This window comes from Coregonus lavaretus (assembly GCF_964263955.1).
Source record: "Coregonus lavaretus genome assembly, chromosome: 4".
Classification (NCBI taxonomy): domain Eukaryota; kingdom Metazoa; phylum Chordata; class Actinopteri; order Salmoniformes; family Salmonidae; genus Coregonus; species Coregonus lavaretus.
In genome coordinates, this window is record NC_139991.1 from 24650478 (window position 1) to 24670297 (window position 19820).

A 19820-nucleotide genomic window follows, 5' to 3' on the forward strand; every position below is an offset into this window, starting at 1 on the left:
GAGTAATTCAAGTAATTCACTGTGTGTCACCAGGCCTGGAATTTTGGGATTTTAGGGTAGGGCTGGGTGATATGGCTTAAACATATGCCCCCCCCCCCCCCCCCCCTGCTTAATACACATCCACTAATAATGAAAAACTTCTTGTAGCAGGCATTATAGAAAATTAACACAGGTCTCATAAACAATCTCTCAAGCACAAGCCCATCTGCTAGTGAGTAGCCAGCTAATCTTTATACACTGCTCGAACAAAATAAAGGGAACACTTAAACAACACAATGTAACTCCAAGTCAATCACACTTCTGTGAAATCAAACTGTCCACTTAGGAAGCAACACTGATTGACAATAAATTTCACATGCTGTTGTGCAAATGGAATAGACAACAGGTGGAAATTATAGGCAATTAGCAAGACACCCCTAATAATGGACTGGTTTTGCAGGTGGTGACCACAGACCACTTCTCAGTTCCTATGCTTCCTGGCTGATGTTTTGGTCACTTTTGAATGCTGGCGGTGCTTTCACTCTAGAGACGGAGTCTACAACCCACACAAGTGGCTCAGGTAGTGCAGCTCATCCAGGATGGCACATCAATGCGAGCTGTGGCAAGAAGGTTTGCTGTGTCCAGAGCATGGAGGCGCTACCAGCAGACAGGCCAGTACATCAGGAGACGTGGAGGAGGCCGTAGGAGGGCAACAACCCAGCAGCAGGACTGCTACCTCCGCCTTTGTGCTAGGAGGAGCAGGAGGAGCACTGCCAGAGCCCTGCAAAATGACCTCCAGCAGGCCACAAATGTGCATGTGTCTGCTCAAACGGTCAGAAACAGACTCCATGAGGGTGGTATGAGGGCCCGACGTCCACAGGTGGGGGTTGTGCTTACAGCCCAACACCGTGCAGGACGTTTGGCATTTGCTAGAGAACACCAAGATTGGCAAATTCGCCACTGGTGCCCTGTGCTCTTCACAGATGAAAGCAGGTTCACACTGAGCATGTGACAGAGTCTGGAGACGCCGTGGAGAATGTTCTGCTGCCTGCAACATCCTCCAGCATGACCGGTTTGGCGGTGGGTCAGTCATGGTGTGGGGTGGCATTTCTTTGGGGTGCCGCACAGCCCTCCATGTGCTCGCCAGAGGTAGCCTGACTGCCATTAGGTACCGAGATGAGATCCAAGCAAGACAATGCTAGACCTCATGTGGCTGGAGTGTGTCAGCAGTTCCTGCAAGAGGAAGGCATTGATGCTATGGACTGGCCCGCCCGTTCCCCAGACCTGAATCCAATTGACCACATCTGGGACATCATGTCTCGCTCCATCCACCAATGTCACGTTGCACCACAGACTGTCCAGGAGTTGTAGGGAGGTCATACAGGCACGTGGAGGCCACACACACTACTGAGCCTCATTTTGACTTGTTTTAAGGACATTACATCAAAGTTGGATCAGCCTGTAGTGTGGTTTTCCACTTTAATTTTGAGGGTGACTCCAAATCCAGACCTCCATGGGTTGATAAATTTGATTCCCATTGATTAATTTTTGTGTGATTTTGTTGTCAGCACATTCAACTATGTAAAGAAAAAAGTATTTAATAAGATTATTTCATTCATTCAGATCTAGGATGTGTTATTTTAGTGTTCCCTTTATTTTTTTGAGCAGTGTATTTAAAATCTAGCCAACCTGGCTCTATTTTCTTGCTAACAAGGTAGAACAGTAAAAATAAAAAAAATAAAAAAATTAACAGTTGAACTGTTATGAATACATCCTCCTGTCTGTCTCCAACTGTTTGAACAACATAGCCTGTTCACTTTGTTTAGATGTTGAAATCAAGTGGCCTACCTGGATAAGATCATTATTTCTCATAATTAGAACGAGTTGCCAATTCCTTATATAAATGCATATTTTTTTATTCTCATTGCACATTTATCAAACACAGACTGCACAGCTATCACAAGTCTTTGGCTAAAATGCTGCTAACGGTACGTGACAGAAACAGAGCATTCATTTTATTAGGGTCTGCTCTGTTCTTAATATTGGTAGTTGAGACGTAGAAAGGGTATCGTTACAAATATTAAATTCTCCTCTATTACAGTAAAATAATGTCTTAATGTGTTTCGGTGTCCATATGACGATTATGTTGGACCAAACCACAAATGCAAATAGCAAGTTCAAACTGCTTGTCAGTGGAAGAAGTGATCTCTCATCTTTGTTGTTGTGTGTGGCAGGGGGAGGGGCTTGGTGTCTGTGTGCGAGTGGGAAGGTGCACAGAAGGAGGAAGGAGGCGAGACCAAAAATACACTCATAAAAACAAAGGATATATATTTGTTTTTATTCTTACGATACAGGCATTCGGAACATTGCGCTAAAACATACATTTGAATTAATCAAATTTGTTTGATATGTTGCCCAGGGGCAATGCCATTTGGCCTTCAAGAGGTGCCCAATTTGCCAGGGCGCCAAGGCAACTGCCAGGGCACCAAGGCCGTTATCCAAAATAGCCAATTAAATGTATTTCGAAAACGGAAAAAAACTAAGCATTCTGTTAAGAAAAAACATTAGTATATGCAAATGTTCATATAATTTGCCTACATGTCAAAGTGTAGGTGATGCGTTATGTGTTTTGGCTACACCCTGTCATGTCCACACCGATGCTGACATGAGGAAGGCACCAGGAAATTTGGCCAGACTTTTAATTACATACATATTAGGGATGGGAACGTTAAAATATTTAAACGAAATTCGGATCCTTAACGTTACGATAACTCCCTAAACAAAGAACAGTTGTTTTTTTTGGTGATTTTTTTTTTCCGCAAGAAATTGCTAGATACAGCTTTTGGTTGCCGGTAGATAGGCCTAGTGCGCGGTTCTGGCTCTGTCTGCCTGGTGGCCAACCTGCCTATACTGTGCCCCTCCCTCTCTTCCTAGCTCGCTATGAAAGATGCAAGTGTTTGTGTTCTCGGAAGTACCGCAACTAATTAGTCTCCTCCGTTTCAAAAATACTGAATCTTAGGAGTTGATTCCTAGCAAATCGAATCTTGACACTCAGAAATGGGAGTCGATACCGGGAGTCGACATGCAAGAAGTCGAGGAATACATTATTTTGGAGTCGACTCTCCACCACTATGTCATCGTCGTTAACAGTTGGAAAAATGGAAGAGAAAGGCAAGCGACAACAGCGAAGTCCTGTATGCCAATACCTTGAGAAGTTAAGTGAGAAGGAAATGCAGACTTTGCGAGGTTGAATTGAGGTACAGTAATGGTAGTACAGGTACAATGCTTAACCATCTCAAAGGGATTCACTGTGAGACCCAAACTGTTGCTGACGTTTTTATTTTTTATTATTGACGTTTTAAACGTTGTTATATTTTCAGTTTGTCACATCCCTAATATATATACAGTACCAGTCAGAAGTTTGGACACCTACTCATTCAAGGGTTTTTCTTTATTTTTTACTATTTTCTACATTGTAGAATAACCAAGAAAGTGTTAAACAAATCGAAATATATTTTGTTATTCTTCAAAGTAGGCATGCTTTGCCTTGATGACAGCTTTGCACACTTGGTTTTCTCTCAACCAGCTTCACCTGGAATAATTTTAGGAGTTCCCACATGCTGAGCACTTGTTGGCTGCTTTTCCTTCACTCTGTGGTCCAACTCATCCCAAACCATCTCAATTGGGTTGAGGTCGGGTGATTGTAGTGGTCAGGTCATCTGATGCAGCACTCCATCACTCTCCTTCTTGGTCAAATAGCCCTTACACAGCCTGGAGGTGTGTTGGGTCATTGTCCTGTTGAAAAACAAATGATAGTCCCCACTAAGCCCAAACCAGATGGCATGGTGTATCGCTGCAGAATGCTGTGGTAGCCATGCTGGTTAAGTGTGCCTTGAATTCTAAATAAATCACTGACAGTGTCACCAGCAAAGCACCCCCACATCATCACACCACCTCCATGCTTCACGGTGGGAACCACACATGCAGAGATCATCCGTTCATCCACACCGCGTCTCACAAAACCATGGCGGTTGGAACCAAAAATCTCAAATTTGGACTCCAGACCAAAGGACACATTTTCCACCGGTCTAATGTCCATTGCTCGTGTTTCTTGGCCCAAGCAAATCTCGTCTTCTTATTGGTGTCCTTTAGTAGTGGTTTCTTTGCAGCAATTCGACCATGAAGGCCTGATTCACACAGTCTCCTCTGCACAGTTGATGTTGAGATGTCTGTTACTTGAACTCTGTAGCATTTATTTGGGCTGCAATTTCTGAGGCTGGTAACTCTAATGAACTTATCCTCTGCAGCAGAGGTAACTCTGGGTCTTCCATTCCTGTGGCGGTCCTCATGAGAGCCAGTTTCATCATAGCGCTTGATGGTTTTTGCGACTGCACTTGAAGAAACTTTCAAAGTTCTTGAAATGTTCCGTATTGACTGACCTTCATGTCTTAAAGTAATGATGGTCTGTTGTTTCTCTTTGCTTATTTGAGCTGTTCTTGCCATAATATGGACTTGGTCTTTTACCAGATAGGGCTTTCTTCTGTATACCCCCCCCCCCCCTACCTTGTCACAATACAAATGATTGGCTCAAACACATTAAGAAGGAAAGAAATTCCACAAGTTAACTTAAGAAGGCACACCTGTTAATTGAAAGTGTGAGAGGCGTCTGTTTCTCAAACTAGACACTTTAATGTATTTGTCCTCTTGCTCAGTTGTGCCCCGGGGCCTCCAACTCCTCTTTCTATTCTGGTTAGAGCCAATTTGCGCTGTTCTGTGAAGGGAGTAGTACACAGCGTTGTACGAGATCTTCAGTTTCTTGGCAATTTCTCAAATGGAATAAACTTCATTTCTCAGAATAAGAATAGACTGCCAAATGGCAGTCATGTTTGACAAATATAATGTATGACAATTAACATCTAAAGGCTTGAATCTGTCGACAAAGTAGCCTCGCCAAAATCAGACCATAGAAATGTTGAAGAAATTATTGAATAACTTCCTCATATGCCATTGAAACTAGGGGTGGGACAAATTGACAATTTTGCTTAACTTTTAAACTGCCATAAAAAAAAAGGTTTTCTGTTAAAATTATAAGAAAAAATCATAAAATTCCACGTCAATATAAAATGCAGAATAATGGTCCTATTACATATGTATTGCTGGGCAATGAAGTTATATCTACCGCAACCCTTTACAGACAGAACACAGCTACAGTAGTATGTCGTTAGCGACACTTTAACTTTTCAGACAATTATTTTAAAAGTGCTGCATGGTATGGTAGCTATATGTGTTTTATTTCTGCTAAATGTCTTGGTAAGTCAAGGTATTTAACAAAATTCAAAGTACTTTCTTAGGAGAGAGTGGTCTGCATGCAGGCTGCAGGCAGCAGCTCGAGATTCTTTGATTGACAGTTCTGTTTGCATAGTGATGGACTTTAGTCCTGCTTCAGAAGCGGCATTCCTTTACAGACAAGTAAAATGCCCATTCATATCACCAGAGAAGGTTTCGTGTTGGCATTTTAAAAAACCGTAGTGTATTCTACCCTAACAGACAGACAAACAAACATGCCGTAGCCGAGGCACTTTCAAGGGGCCACATTCCATTATGTATGAAAAGCGTAATCGATACAGGCTACCGGTAGCCTACTGTAATTTCATGAGGCAAAAACAAAGAGTTAGGCTACCCCGTCCTCGCAAGACTGTCCAGAAGACATCTGCCATGAATAGGCTAGGATATTCTACATGCAACAGACCGAAGACTGAACACACACTTGTGTCATTAGCAAGAGACCGAGCAGGCAGGCCAGCGCGAGGGAGAGGGAGGGAAAGAGAGGCAGAAGGCAGTAGCGTGCTCATATGTTTTGGTAATCTGCATCTCGCAATGTCTTGCATGCCTTGCAAATTCACCAAGTAGTCTAACGTTTGCCTCTTCCTCTCTGGTTTTATTTGAATTACACAACTTCCCCAGGCCTTTATAGCCTGTCGGCTATAACAAGAACTGTGATTTTAATTAAAAATAACATTGTTTTTCGGTTAGGTATTTTTCTTAACGTTAAGTATCTCGACTTCATTTAAACGTTCACACCCCTAATTGAAGCCAGCATTTCTCATGTTCTATTGGTTTTCAAATCAACTTTATTTCAGTGTCCAGCAGCAAAAGACCCAATCTTAGTTAAATTAGTAACCCATGGTAGTTGTTGGATATTTTCATCTGTCACATGAAACCGCTCACGTGCTGTGCGCATGTGAGAGCGGTGTTTTCCCACTAATTGCATTTTGGAACATTCACCTGTGTAGTCAACTGCCATGTGCTCATTGCTTCGCTCATAATGTGAAGAAATAATAGTTGATCAACATTTGAAGTTAAACGTTCTGATCTGTTGCATCAGCTTTATTGCTGGCGTAGCGCACCTCTTACGTTCTTTGGGGAGAACCCTGCAGACATCACAGAAGATACAAAAGTGAGTTATAGCAGCACAGTTATAAAACGTCTATTTTCTGCCACAGTGTAGTGTTGTATCAGGAGAAGAGGTGAGGGCTCTCTGTGTAGTATAGAAGCAGGACGAGGTGAGGGCTCTGTGTAGTGTAGAAGCAGGACGAGGTGAGGGCTCTGTGTAGTGTAGAAGCAGGACGAGGTGAGGGCTCTGTGTAGTATAGAAGCAGGACGAGGTGAGGGCTCTGTGTAGTATAGAAGCAGGACGAGGTGAGGGCTCTGTGTAGTGTAGAAGCAGGACGAGGTGAGGGCTCTGTGTAGTGTAGAAGCAGGACGAGGTGAGGGCTTTGTGTAGTGTAGAAGCAGGACGAGGTGAGGGCTCTGTGTAGTGTAGAAGCAGGACGAGGTGAGGGCTCTGTGTAGTGTAGAAGCAGGACGAGGTGAGGGCTCTGTGTAGTGTAGAAGCAGGACGAGGTGAGGGCTCTGTGTAGTGTAGAAGCAGGACGAGGTGAGGGCTCTGTGTAGGGTAGAAGCAGGACGAGGTGAGGGCTCTGTGTAGTGTAGAAGCAGGACGAGGTGAGGGCTCTGTGTAGTGTAGAAGCAGGACGAGGTGAGGGCTCTGTGTAGTGTAGAAGCAGGACGAGGTGAGGGCTCTGTGTAGTGTAGAAGCAGGACGAGGTGAGGGCTCTGTGTAGTGTAGAAGCAGGACGAGGTGAGGGCTCTGTGTAGTGTAGAAGCAGGACGAGGTGAGGGCTCTGTGTAGTGTAGAAGCAGCAGAAAGAGGTTTGGACCCCTTGGGACCCCTTAAAAGACCACATTCTTCACTCATCTACTGGGTCAGTGCGATGAACCCACCAGGGCCTGCCTCTGTTGGGATAGTCTGATTTACGCTAAGAGTAACAGCTCTAACCTGTGTGTGAACCCACCCTCTCCAAGCGCCAATCACAGCTGAGAATAGTCGGCTAGATAGCAGGCCCGTGCTTTGTCTAATGGCTGAAGTGCGTGGTTCCTAGTTACATTGCCAATCACTGCTGTCAGGTGACATTGGTGCCTGGAAGGGCTGTCACCAAAACAACCCACATCAGACTGTTTATATAGACCTTTTAAAATGGCTGCCATATGCATCATGCTTATGCTGTTGAAATTGGACGGACAATGCATTTCCAATAAGATATTGCATGCAAAATAAGTAACGTACGTCACTTTGCCTGAAAATGCCACATTTACACTTACCACACTTATCAAAATCGTACTGTTCCGTAATAGCAGATCAATGTTCTCCAATAGGCCTTTAGCATTTGTAATTTGGCATGCTGCTCTTCCACCGTAAACAGTGCTGTGAGGATAACGTGGTTTTTGTTTACCTAGCCTCCCAGACAAAACAATGTCAAAGTGAAACTCAGTCAGTGAGGTAATTTCATTACTCATGTGGTTGATGCTGACGCAACACAAAAACTGTACAACATTGCATTAATACAGCTTTGAAAAAATATCCAATGTTCGATTTAAAAAATCGGACAGCTCCCGTGGCTGACCCTGTTTGCGGAGTGGCAGAAAGCAGGAAGGGACCCCTGGGGGAGTGTGGACAGACTGCACACATGGTGTGTGTTTGGGGGGTTGGAAGGGAGAGAGCCAGGGATTGTTGTTTTCCGTATAAAAGAGTGGGAAGCGGATGCTGCAAGATCCAGCATTGGACCAGGGCCTCGGCCTCTCTCTACTGTACCTTACAGTGCATAGATTTACTCATATGTAATGAATTAGAGCTGCTGGCTTGTGGAGAGAGGCCCCTCTGTCTGACAGACACACACACACACTGATAGCAGATGCTGTGCAGCTTTTGAATGAGGTGGAAGGCAGAGGACATGAGGCCTGTGTTTTGGAATGGATGTTATTGTGTTTCCTCTTAGGGTTCTGTTTCTGTCCATGTGTGTCTGTTCCTCTCCCCACGAAGAGATGAAAGCTCAGAACATAATACATTGAAGTCTCTCTGCCAAAACCCCCTATAGAGTAACTGACTGAGGACTCAATAACATAATACACTTATTTAGCCCATGTGCCAAAACCACCCCAGAATCCTTGAAGACAACCTAATAACACAATTACATCAAGAAGCACAGCAAATGGATAGTTATGTAATCTATAATAATATAGGCCTATGGTATTACAGTGCCTTCTGAAAGTTTTCAGACCCCTTGACTTTTTCCACATTTTGTTAGGTTACAGCCTTATTCTACAATTTATGAAATCGTTTTTCTCCCTAATCAATCTACACACAATACCCCATAATGACAAAGCAAAAATAGGTTTTTAGGAATTTTTGCTAATTTACTAAAACAACAACTGAAATATCACATTTACATAAGTATTCAGACCCTTTACATAAGTATTCAGACCCTTTACTCAGTACTTTGTTGAAGCACCTTTGGCAGCGATTACAGCCTCGAGTCTTCTCGATACAAGCTTGGCACACCTGTATTTGTGGAGTTTCTCCCATTCTTCTCTGCAGATCCTTTCAAGCTCTGTCAGGTTGGATGGGGAGCGTCGCTGCACAGCTATTTTCAGGAATCTCCAGAGATGTTCGATCGGGTTCAAGTCCAGGCTCTGGCTGGGCCACTCAAAGACATTCAGAGACTTGTCCCGAAGCCACTCCTGCGTTGTCTTGGCTGTGTGCTTAGGGTCGTTGTCCTGTTGGAAGGTGGACCTTCGCCCCAGTCTGAGGTCCTGACCGCTCTGGAGCAGGTTTTCATCAAGGATCTCTCTGTACTGTGCTCTGTTCATCTTTGCCTCGATCCTGACTAGTCTCCCAGTCCCTGCCGCTGAAAAACATCCCCACAGCATGATGCTAACACCACCATGCTTCACCGTAGGGATGGTGCCAGGTTTCCAACAGATGTGACGCTTGGCATTCAGGCCAAAGAGTTCAATCTTGGTTTCATCAGACCAGATAATCTTGTTTCTCATGGTCTGAGAGTCTTTAGGTGCCTTTTGGCAAACTCCAAGTGGGCTGTCATGTGCCTTTTACTGAGGAGTGGCTTCCGTCTGGCCACTCTACCATAAAGGCCTGATTGGTGGAGTGCTGCAGAGATGGTTGTCCTTCTGGAAGGTTCTCCCATCTCCACAGAGGAACTCTGGAGCTCTGTCAGTGACCATCGGGTTCTTGGTCACCTCCCTGACCAAGGCCCTTCTCCCCAGATTGCTCAGTTTGGCCGGGCGGCCAGCTCTAGGAAGAGTCTTGGTGGTTCCAAACTTCTTCCATTGAAGAATGATGGAGGCTACTGTGTTCTTGGGGACCTTCAATGCTGCAGACATTTTTTGGTACCCTTCCCCAGATCTGTGCCTCGACACTTTCCTGTCTCAGAGCTCTACGGACAATTCCTTCGACCTCATGGCTTGGTTTTTGCTCAGACATGCACTGTCAACTGTGGGACCTTAAATAGACAGGTGTGTGCCTTTCCAAATCATGTCCAATCAATAAAATGTACCACAGGTCGACTCCAATCAAGTTGTAGAAACATCTCAAGGATGATCAATGGAAGCAGGATGCACCTGAGCTTAATTTCGAGTCTCATAGCAAAGGGTCTGAATACTTATGTAAAGGTCTTTCTGTTTTTTTGTTTTTAAATTCACAAAAAATTCTAAACCTGTTTTCGCTTTGTCATTATGGGGTATTGTGTGTAGATTGCTGAGGAAATTGTTTTATTTAATCAATTTTAGAATAAGGCTGTAACGTAACAAAATGTGGAAAAGTCAAGGGGTGTTTATTACTTGATGTAAAAAAAGGGGGAGATAAGCTTCAATAAATATAATGTTCTACTAAGTCAGTCACTGCTATGGTACACAGTGGAAACCATATAGGAAACCTTATTGACTCTCCCATGCGCATGCAGGCACCAACATACACACTCAGAAAGTTATAGCAGAGGGAAAATTGTACTTGTTTAAGTTATTAGAAAAAGTATTATAATCTCAATATAATATGAAACTGTTTCGCACCACTAACATCAAAGGCTGGTTTCAGTCACGATGTGTGAATTTACGACGGAGGTTTGGAGTTGTAGATTAGATGATCCTAAAATAGTGTGGGACTTATTGTTCTAGATAATGTGCCGACCTAGTTTGAGCTATGTGTGTATCATAGAATGTTTGTTTATCTCTGTTAGTAGTTGACCCCTTTGCCACTTTGTGCTACATAATGTGAGCTTGGAGTGTGTGCGGCTTTGGGGGACGGGGCCAGAGAAGAGGGGTGGTGGCAGAGCCAAGCAGAGGTTTGCTGCGTCTCACGTTCCATATGCCAGGAAGAGAGGGGAGCAGTGTTCCTCTGATGGTGTGCGTCGCTGGCTCTGGGATATAAATAGCTGTCTTTGAGTAGGAGAGCTGCAGAGGGAGGGCCATGGCGCCAGGGCAGAGCTGAGTGCCAGGCAGCGTTCCCGGGTAGTGGAGAGAGAGGGAGGATGGAAGGAGGAGGGGCAGGCTCCAGACCAGCCCTCTGCACACACTCCGGAGAAAAATGCATTATGGAGGAGAAAAATATTGAGGAACTCTTTATATATCATTTATTCATGAGCGCTCGGAAGCAACCTCTCCACATGCAGACAGGGCAGTGGTTACTAAAGAGAATAGGGCTAATCTAGTAGCATGGCTGCATGGAGATTCAGCAGGAGGGAGCTGGGCAGGAGAGAGGCCATACTAAGCTTGCACAGAATAGGCCTCACTGAAAACACTGCAGATGGTTTAGGAGGCCTCACTAGCTCACTGCGGAGTGTGTCTAGAGGGTTTCATGCTAGCACCTAACAGTGGGTTCAGAAAGGCCTCCCACACTAGCACCCCACTCCCTACTAGCACACCACTCCCTGCATCACACCAACACTGTGTAGTATGTATGTATGTTCGGCAGGGTAGGGTAGGGCAGCAGGGCTGTTGTCCAGACGTGCCATATCCCTGAAGACATTCCTCAGCTGTTACCGGAAGTCATGAAGCAGAGATGTTTGTCTCCTCCTGTCCCACAGTAAAAACAGTTTTGCTGGTGGTGCACAATATAGCCCAACCTATTAATTAGGAATGTCTTGTGTGTGAATAAGGGATTAGCTACTTTTCAGGATTGTATTAAAATCTTGCTTAGACTCTCTTCCGTAGGCCTGTCTTTCACCCGCATTGACCACTATCTCTTTCACCCTTTGGATATGGCAGAGCAATGAAACACCCTACACTTACAGGGCAGAGAGTGGGTCTGGAGCAGGGGCATTATCCCACACACTTCCTCACCTTTGAAACCAGAGTGCAGGTGTAATTGTTGAAAATGGGCAGCCTGATGTACTGCTAATGGGAGCATTGTGTGGCGGGGCGGAAATGTGTTTTCTGTGGAGGCGAGTGGCCAGGTGCTAACGTGTCTCTTTCTATCTCCCCCTCTATCTGCACACTCTCTCCTTTGGCAGACGGTCGATGACGATGCGATGGAAGCGTGAATGAGGTTTGGCGTGGCGATAGCTGAACGATGCCCAAGGGTGGGGGTTCTAAAACCCCCCAGCTGGAAGACTTCCCACTCAACACTGACATGGTGGAGAAGCAGGGTGGGAAGAAGGTAAGAAACACACACATAGACTGTCACACACATACGGACACACCACAAATCTACACACACACACAAGCCCCTTACCCGCTCCCGCTGCTGAGTCCTTTATCTAGGGGTCATGCCCTCATTACACAGTAAAAATCATTATGACTTTAATAAGCAGCTCCATGGGAGTTGGCATGCAACTGGCTTAAGAGCCCATTGTTGCTTTTTTCAGGATTATTTCTTATAACTGAGGTCCAATGTTGGGCCTAGGCTAGGGCTACAGTGAAAGAAAAAGCTTGTTGAGAACACTTAAAATACAAGTTTGCAAAATGCGCTATGTAAAACGAAAATAAATGTAACCTACGTGAATTATTGTGACACCTGCAACTTAAACACGTGTCCCGCTCTCTGAAACATTCCTTGCTACTGTCTTGAATGCACTAGGAATACCATCACACAACCCTCCCCTTTAAACATGGCGATGCTTTCTGTGTTTCTAGATGTAGCCTAGAGCCAGGGAAATGGCTGTCTGTAGTGTTGCATCAGCTAATGACTCATGATATATCATAGGTTATATGCTTTAGCCAGCCAGCTAGATATGGCTCACCTGAGTAGGTAAAAGTAGGTAGGTTTATCAATGAACTAATCTTTTTTATTTTTGACCAATGAAGTGGAGGCTGCTGGCGCTGTGTGGCAAATTTAGATCCTCATGCATCAAACGTAGCATTAGGTTGCTGGGCAGGCAGGCGGGCCAGGGCATACTGCTACAGTTAGCCTGACACTGAGAGACACTATACTCTTTCAGACAAAACAAGAGAGAATAGTTCCTAGAGATTTTCTCCCTAGATTCTATGTTAGACCACTGAATATCATTTCCCAGAAGTGGATTCTAATGAACAGAGTTGTAATGGTAACGTAATAACAGGTGTCATTTCCTGTGTTATTGTTTTTCCACATGGTTGTAATACTAGGGATTAGGGAGTCATTTCAGGGGTGTTTTCCCCTAGGTAGTGGGGAGGGCTGTCCTACCCTAGGTAGTGGGGAGGGCTGTCCCTTTAAATGGCAGCTAAAGCCAGCCTGTGTTTTTGTGGACGTGTGGCTGTCCATGCTGGCAACAGTGGGCTTAGACGCAGAATGATGATGTCATGGTAATCGCTGGGTCAGCAGCAGCAACACAGAGGTGCAGCTTACGTGCGTGTCGGCTATGTACAGCCTTCCGCACAGGATTGCATCAGACTCTGAGAGGAGGAGGAGGAGCGAGAGCATTGCTAGGAGACCAGTAAACACGGTTTCTCATGAAGGCAGCCTTGAAGCAGTGGCTCACAGCTCTCTTTTCTCCATGTGTCACAGCAAGACTAGTTCTAGCTAGCTTTGCCTAGCGCCAACGCCTCTGTCTATCTTGACATGTGTTGTTTTGTGCCTGTGTCAGCTCTCTGTATACTGTGTACTGTCTTTCTGTTAGGAAATTCCTCCTACATGTAGACCTATGTGTATTGGCTCTCGTTCCCTCCCTCGCTGGTGTACAGAGTTACTGCTAAGCCCAGCTCTAAGCAGCAGGAAGAGCTTGCTGTGTGTCTACACTGTACTGTAAGGGTGACATCATAGTCTCATGACTGTAGGAGGGCTGGGCTGCAGAGCGTGCCACTGTGCAGTGTGCAGCAAAGGGAACTAGCCTGAGAGCGGGAGCATTCTGCTGCTACATTCCACCTCTTATCTGATTGGATCCTGCGTCTCCGCTCTGTGGTAAACAGCCACCTACACAGAGCTATTTAATTAGCCTGCCTTACCACAGACAGCACCCGGCCAACAACTCAGCTGCTCTGGCCCTCCTCTAAATCAAAAAAAAAAACAAAACAGGCATTACATAAGGTTTTATTTATTTGTTTTATAATCGTTTGAGATGTTTTTCATTATAGCAATCATTCAAATCTGGGTTCACAGAGTTCTTTTAACTTTGACTACAAAGTAAAACCATCCAGAGGCAGTTTACTAGCCTGATATTTGAATATATAAGCAGGATATTGCATAGAGCAGAGATATATTTTCCTGTATTTGGAATACTGTACACTGAAATCCCTGCGCCCTTACCTTATGAAGTGTTAGCCAGCTCTCCCTGCTCCTTAGAGCTAAATGTGAGGCTGTTTGTGTGAGAGCAGAGCAGACAGGCCCAGAGCAGAGCTGCTGCGTGGCCCTTTAACAGCAGTCTTTTGGGCCAGGCAGGCCGAGGCAGAGGCAGCACTGTACTGTATAGACAGAATGTCAGCTGGAGGGAGCCATTGGTGCCGGAGCAGGCCGCTTGCTGAAGGGGGAACGGGGGCCTCTGATGGGTTCCAGTTGCCGTGGACCACAGACCCCGGCGGTGTTACAGCTCCTTCCCTCCATCTCTCTTTTCCCATCTGGGACTGTCTGCCTCTACTCTGTGCTGCTCTGCGGCCGGAGCGCAGAGAGGAAATTCCATGGAAAAGTCACGCTCTGCAAATCCCCTAATCGCTGGAAGTCTCTGGGCAGACAGAAGCACGCTGCAGTGTAAAGCTTTGGGATAAACAGCTGCCGTCCGCCTGTCTCTTTGTGTCCCTCTGTCAGTCTGTCCTGTCCTGTCCTGGATGGGCTGTGTCCCTGTGTCTCTGTCTGTCCAGGCTTCTCCCAGTGCTAAGGGAAGTCTCCAAAATGTTAGGCTAAAGCTTGGCACTCATCTAGAAGAAATTCTACAAATATCCTTCCACATCGGCCCTTTCATTTTAAACTACGATTAAAGTTTTAGTTTAATGAAATAATATTCCTCCCAGCTAGTAGTGCAGCCCATAAATGATCATCTGTGTCTTCTTTACTGTTATAGCTGTGCAATACGGTGTTCATTTTGTTTTATTTTATTTGCCAGGATAAAGTATTGTCAAACAAGACTCCTAAATTGGACCGCAGCGATGGCGTCAAAGAGATGAAAGAGAAGGCATCCAAGAGGAAGCTTCCCTTCACTGTTGGAGCCAATGGAGACCAGAAAGATTCTGACTCAGGTAAGACTGGAGGGGGAGGGGGTGTTGCATCACTTCCTCAGCCTGGCAGCCAGGAAGTGTTGCATGCTGGAAGAATGAAATGAAATGAAATTGTATTGGTTGCACACACATATTTAGCAGATGTTACTGCGGGTGTAGCGAAATGCTTGTGTTCCTAGCTCCAACAGTTGGGTAATACAGTTGAAGTCGGGAGTTTACATACACTTAGGTTGGAGTCATTATTTCACTTATAATTCACTGTATCACAATTCCAGTGGGTCAGAAGTTTACATACACTAAGTTGACTGTGCCTTTAAACAGCTTGGAAAATTCCAGAAAATGATGTCATGGCTTTAGAAGCTTCTGATAGGCTAATTGACATCATTTGAGTCAATTGGAGGTGTGCCTGTGGATGTATTTCAAGGCCTACCTTCAAACTCAGTGTCTCTTTGCTTGACATCATGGGGAAATCAAAATAAATCAGCGAAGACCTCAGAAAAAATATTGTAGACCTCCACAAGTCTGGTTCATCCTTGGGAGCAATTTCCAAACGCCTGAAGGTACCACGTTCATCTGTACAAACAATAGTACGCGAGTATAAACACCATGGGACCACGCAGCCGTCATACCGCTCAGGAAGGAGATGCGTTCTGTCTCCTAGAGATGAACGTACTTTGGTGCAAAAAGTGCAAATCAATCCCAGAACAACAGCAAAGGACCTTGTGAAGATGCTGGAGGAAACGGGTACAAAAGTATCTATATCCACAGTAAAACAAGTCCTATATCGACATAACCTGAAAGGCCTCACAGCAAGGAAGAAGCCACTGCTCCAAAACCGCCATAAAAAAGCCAGACTACGGTTTACATGGGGACAAAGATCGTACTTTTTTGGAGAAATGTCCTCTGGTCTGATGAAACAAAAATAGAACTGGCATCATGAGGAAGGAAAATGTGGATATATTGAAGCAACATCTCAAGACATCAGTCAGGAAGTTAAAGCTTGGTCGCAAATGGGTCTTCCAAATGGACAATGACCCCAAGCATACTTCCAAAGTTGTGGCAAAATGGCTTAAGGACAACAAAGTCAAGGTATTGGAGTGGCCATCACAAATCCCTGACCTCAATCCTATAGAAAATGTGTGGGCAGAACTGAAAAGGCATGTGCGAGCAAGGAGGCCTACAAACCTGACAGTTACACCAGCTCTGTCACGAGGAATGGGCCAAAATTCACCCAACCTATTGTGGGATGAATGTGGAAGGCTACCCAAAACGTTTGACCCAAGTTAAACAATTTAAAAGCAATGCTACCAAATACTAATTGAGTGTATGTAAACTTCTGACCCACCCGGAATGTGATGAAAGAAATAAAACTGAAATAAATCATTTTCTCTACTATTATTCTGACATTTCACATTCTTAAAATAAAGTGGTCATCCTAACTGACCTAAGACAGGGATATCAGGGATTATGAAAAACTGAGTTTAAATGTATTTGGCTAAGGTGTATGTAAACTTCCGCCTTCAACTGTATCTAACAATACACAAATCTAAAAAGTAAAAGAAATATAGAAATATTAGGACAAGCAATGTCGGAGTCCGGGGTGTATATGTGTGTGTGGGTGGATGGGATGTATAGACAATATGGACAGTATATGGATATACTACATATTCTATCTGAAGAATAGTATATGTACAGAAATTGTTATATAGGATATGCCTTGACTAGAATACAGTATATACATATGAAGTGGGTAAAACAGTATGTAAACATTACTTAAAGTGACCAGTGTTCCATTATTAAAGTGAGCAGTATTCCATGACTATGTACATAGGGCAGAAGCCTTTAATGTGCATGGTAGCGTAACCGGGTGGTAGCCGTCTAGTGACAGTGACTAAAGTTCAGGGCAGGGACTGGGCTGGGGCCAGCTAGTGGTGACTATTTAACAGCCTGAAGACCTTGAGATAGAAGCAGTTTTCAGTCTCTCGGTCCCAGCTTTGATGCACCTGTACTGACCTCGCCTTCTGGATGGTAGCGGGGTGAACAGGCCGTGGCTCAGGTGGCTGAGGTCCTTGATGAGTTTCTTGGCCTTCCTGTGACACCAGTTGCTGTAGATGTCCTGGAGGGCAGGCAGTGTGCCCCCGGTGATGCATTGGGCTGACCACACCACCCTCTGGAAAGCCCTATGGTTGCGGACGGTGCAGTTGCCGTACCAGGCAGCGATACAGCCTGACGGGATGCTCTCAATGGTGCATCTGTAAATGTTTGTGGGTCTTATGAGCCAAGCTACATTTCTTCAGCCTCCTGAGGTTGAAGAGGCGCTGGGCTGAGAGGTGTGATGGAGGAGCTCCTGCATGTTGTGTTTTTTTTATAACCTCAAAGAAGACCTCAAAGAAGGCTGTGTGTTTTGGTTAGCCATGGTTTAACTTGGTTCAACTGTCCATCGTTGGGAAAAAGAGAAAAGGGCCACACAGAATATGGGCCAATTAAGTGAGGATTTGTCAATTACGAGGGCCTGAAAAGGTTTGGGGTAAGGCGCTCAATTGTTTTCTTTAATAAGAGAGAAAGGGGAACTACTGTTCCAACTTGTTTGGCTTAGGCTTTGAGGATCTTGAAATTATTTGTTGATGATGGTCTGTAATAACATGTACGGTAATGGAACCCACATCTCTGTGTGCTGGGTTATTGGGTTGGTTTGAAATACTGCTGTTGGTTTGAAATACTGCTGTGAACTTCAGCAGTTTTTTCTTTGGGTAATGTGGAGTCCGAACCATTGTGTACATTTCTCTTTTTGTTTTGGTGACGTGGGTTGGCTTTTTGCAGGAAAACTTGTATTTCTCTATTTTTAAGAGATATTGAATATAGAGCCTGTGTTCTCAGTGCAGCTTTAGTGACCAAATCAGGAGCGTAGTCGATTCCCCTGGTCCTCACTGTTTAGTCACTACTATAGTGGCTTGGTTGTGTGTTTGTTTGCGCTCGTGGTAGTGACCCTATAAGCTGTTAGCAGGCTGTTAGCAAAGAAAGGTTGCCTCCCCCCTCAGTATCTCCCCTCCCCCTATCTAGAACAGTGCCCTGATTGTCTATTGTCATGCTAATGTTGGATGGTCTCTGCCTCTATAGCTAGGCTGGATGTCTGTCGGTCTCTCAGAATAACTAGACCATAGTTCACACATTGGCTTTGCCTGTACTTTATACACTTTGGGGGTGGAAATGTGTGTGTTTGTCTTAGTGTTCCCTGCCTGTTTTCCTTCTCAGTGTCATCTTTTCCATCCACGTGTCTTAAACCTGGCTGTAAAATGGAAACATTCATTAAACGGTTCATCCTCCGTTGTGTCAGTTTTGTCTCCATACCTTCTTATTTAACCCATACACACTAGTGTGGTTTCACACACACACTTCCCCTCTTCTGTTGTCTTGGCCTTGATAGCTAGTTCCTTTCATGCTGTGTTATTGTCTCTACCCTATGGAATTTGTTAAGTACTTTACAGCCAGCCCCATCCCCTCCCCCTGACATTGATGGTGTCTTTCTGATGATACTGTATCTCCTCTTGATATGGTGATCTCTCCTTCTTTGGCCCTCCATTGTGGGGATAGAGTCTAGACTGTAGCCCAGTAGGCCTTTGTATGGAGGGGTTGTGTGCCTCTGGCCTGCTCCCTTGTGCCTGCAGAACACACCAGAGGTGGTCCTGCCGCCCAGGTTCTGCTAGAGGAGTCTGGTCTGGCTGTGCTGCTGCAGGCTTCATGTCTGGTGGAGATGGCTGTCAAGAGACGACAGAGGGATTCTGAACCCTGGAAAATAACAGCCACAAGGATTCCGGTAGTGAACTTTGAGGATGTGGAGGAAAGTGCAGGCTGGGCTTCATATGACCCCCTGAAGGAGAGAGAGCTTCACATTTCTCCACGCTGTGGTCGTCCTCCTCCTCATCAGCCCTGAGTGGGAAAAAAATAACACAGAGAGTGAGTGATGAAACCGAAACCTCCTTAATGACTTCATAGCTACACTGCAAAAACACTTAAACAACACAATGTAACTCCAAGTCAATCACACTTCTGTGAAATCAAACTGTCCACTTAGGAAGCAACACTGATTGACAATACATTTCACATGCTGTTGTGCAAATGGAATAGACAACAGGTGGAAATTATAGGCAATTAGCAAGACACCCCCCAATAAAGGACTGGTTTTGCAGGTGGTGACCACAGACCACTTCTCAGTTCCTATGCTTCCTGGCTGATGTTTTGGTCACTTTTGAATGCTGGCGGTGCTTTCACTCTAGTGGTAGCATGAGACGGAGTCTACAACCCACACAAGTGGCTCAGGTAGTGCAGCTCATCCAGGATGCCACATCAATGCGAGCTGTGGCAAGAAGGTTTGCTGTGTCTGTCAGCGTAGTGTCCAGAGCATGGAGGCGCTACCAGGAGACAGGCCAGTACATCAGGAGACGTGGAGGAGGCCGTAGGAGGGCAGCAACCCAGCAGCAGGACTGCTACCTCCGCCTTTGTGCTAGGAGGAGCAGGAGGAGCACTGCCAGAGCCCTGCAAAATGACCTCCAGCAGGCTACAAATGTGCATGTATCTGCTCAAACGGTCAGAAACAGACTCCATGAGGGTGGTATGAGGGCCCGACGTCCACAGGTGGGGGTTGTGCTTACAGCCCAACACCGTGCAGGACGTTTGGCATTTGCCAGAGAACACCAAGATTGGCAAATTCGCCACTGGCGCCCTGTTCTCTTCACAGATGAAAGCAGGTTCACACTGAGCACATGTGACAGACGTGACAGAGTCTGGAGACGCCGTGGAGAACGTTCTGCTGCCTGCAACATCCTCCAGCATGACCGGTTTGGCGGTGGGTCAGTCATGGTGTGGGGTGG

General features: G+C 45.3%; 1 protein-coding gene across 3 annotated transcripts in view; it reads left to right on the plus strand.

The window, feature by feature from the left end:
* LOC311127345 (ankyrin repeat domain-containing protein 11-like) overlaps window positions 1-19820 on the plus strand; it is a 118477-nt gene that overhangs the window by 80770 nt on the left and 17887 nt on the right. For all 3 annotated transcript variants that reach the window (XM_084159174.1, XM_084159173.1, XM_084159175.1), the window contains 2 exons: window positions 11841-11986; window positions 14841-14973. In XM_084159174.1, coding sequence (XP_084015300.1) covers window positions 11900-11986; window positions 14841-14973 — 220 coding nt within the window. In that variant the 5' untranslated portion in view covers window positions 11841-11899. The remainder of the gene's footprint in view (window positions 1-11840; window positions 11987-14840; window positions 14974-19820) is intronic.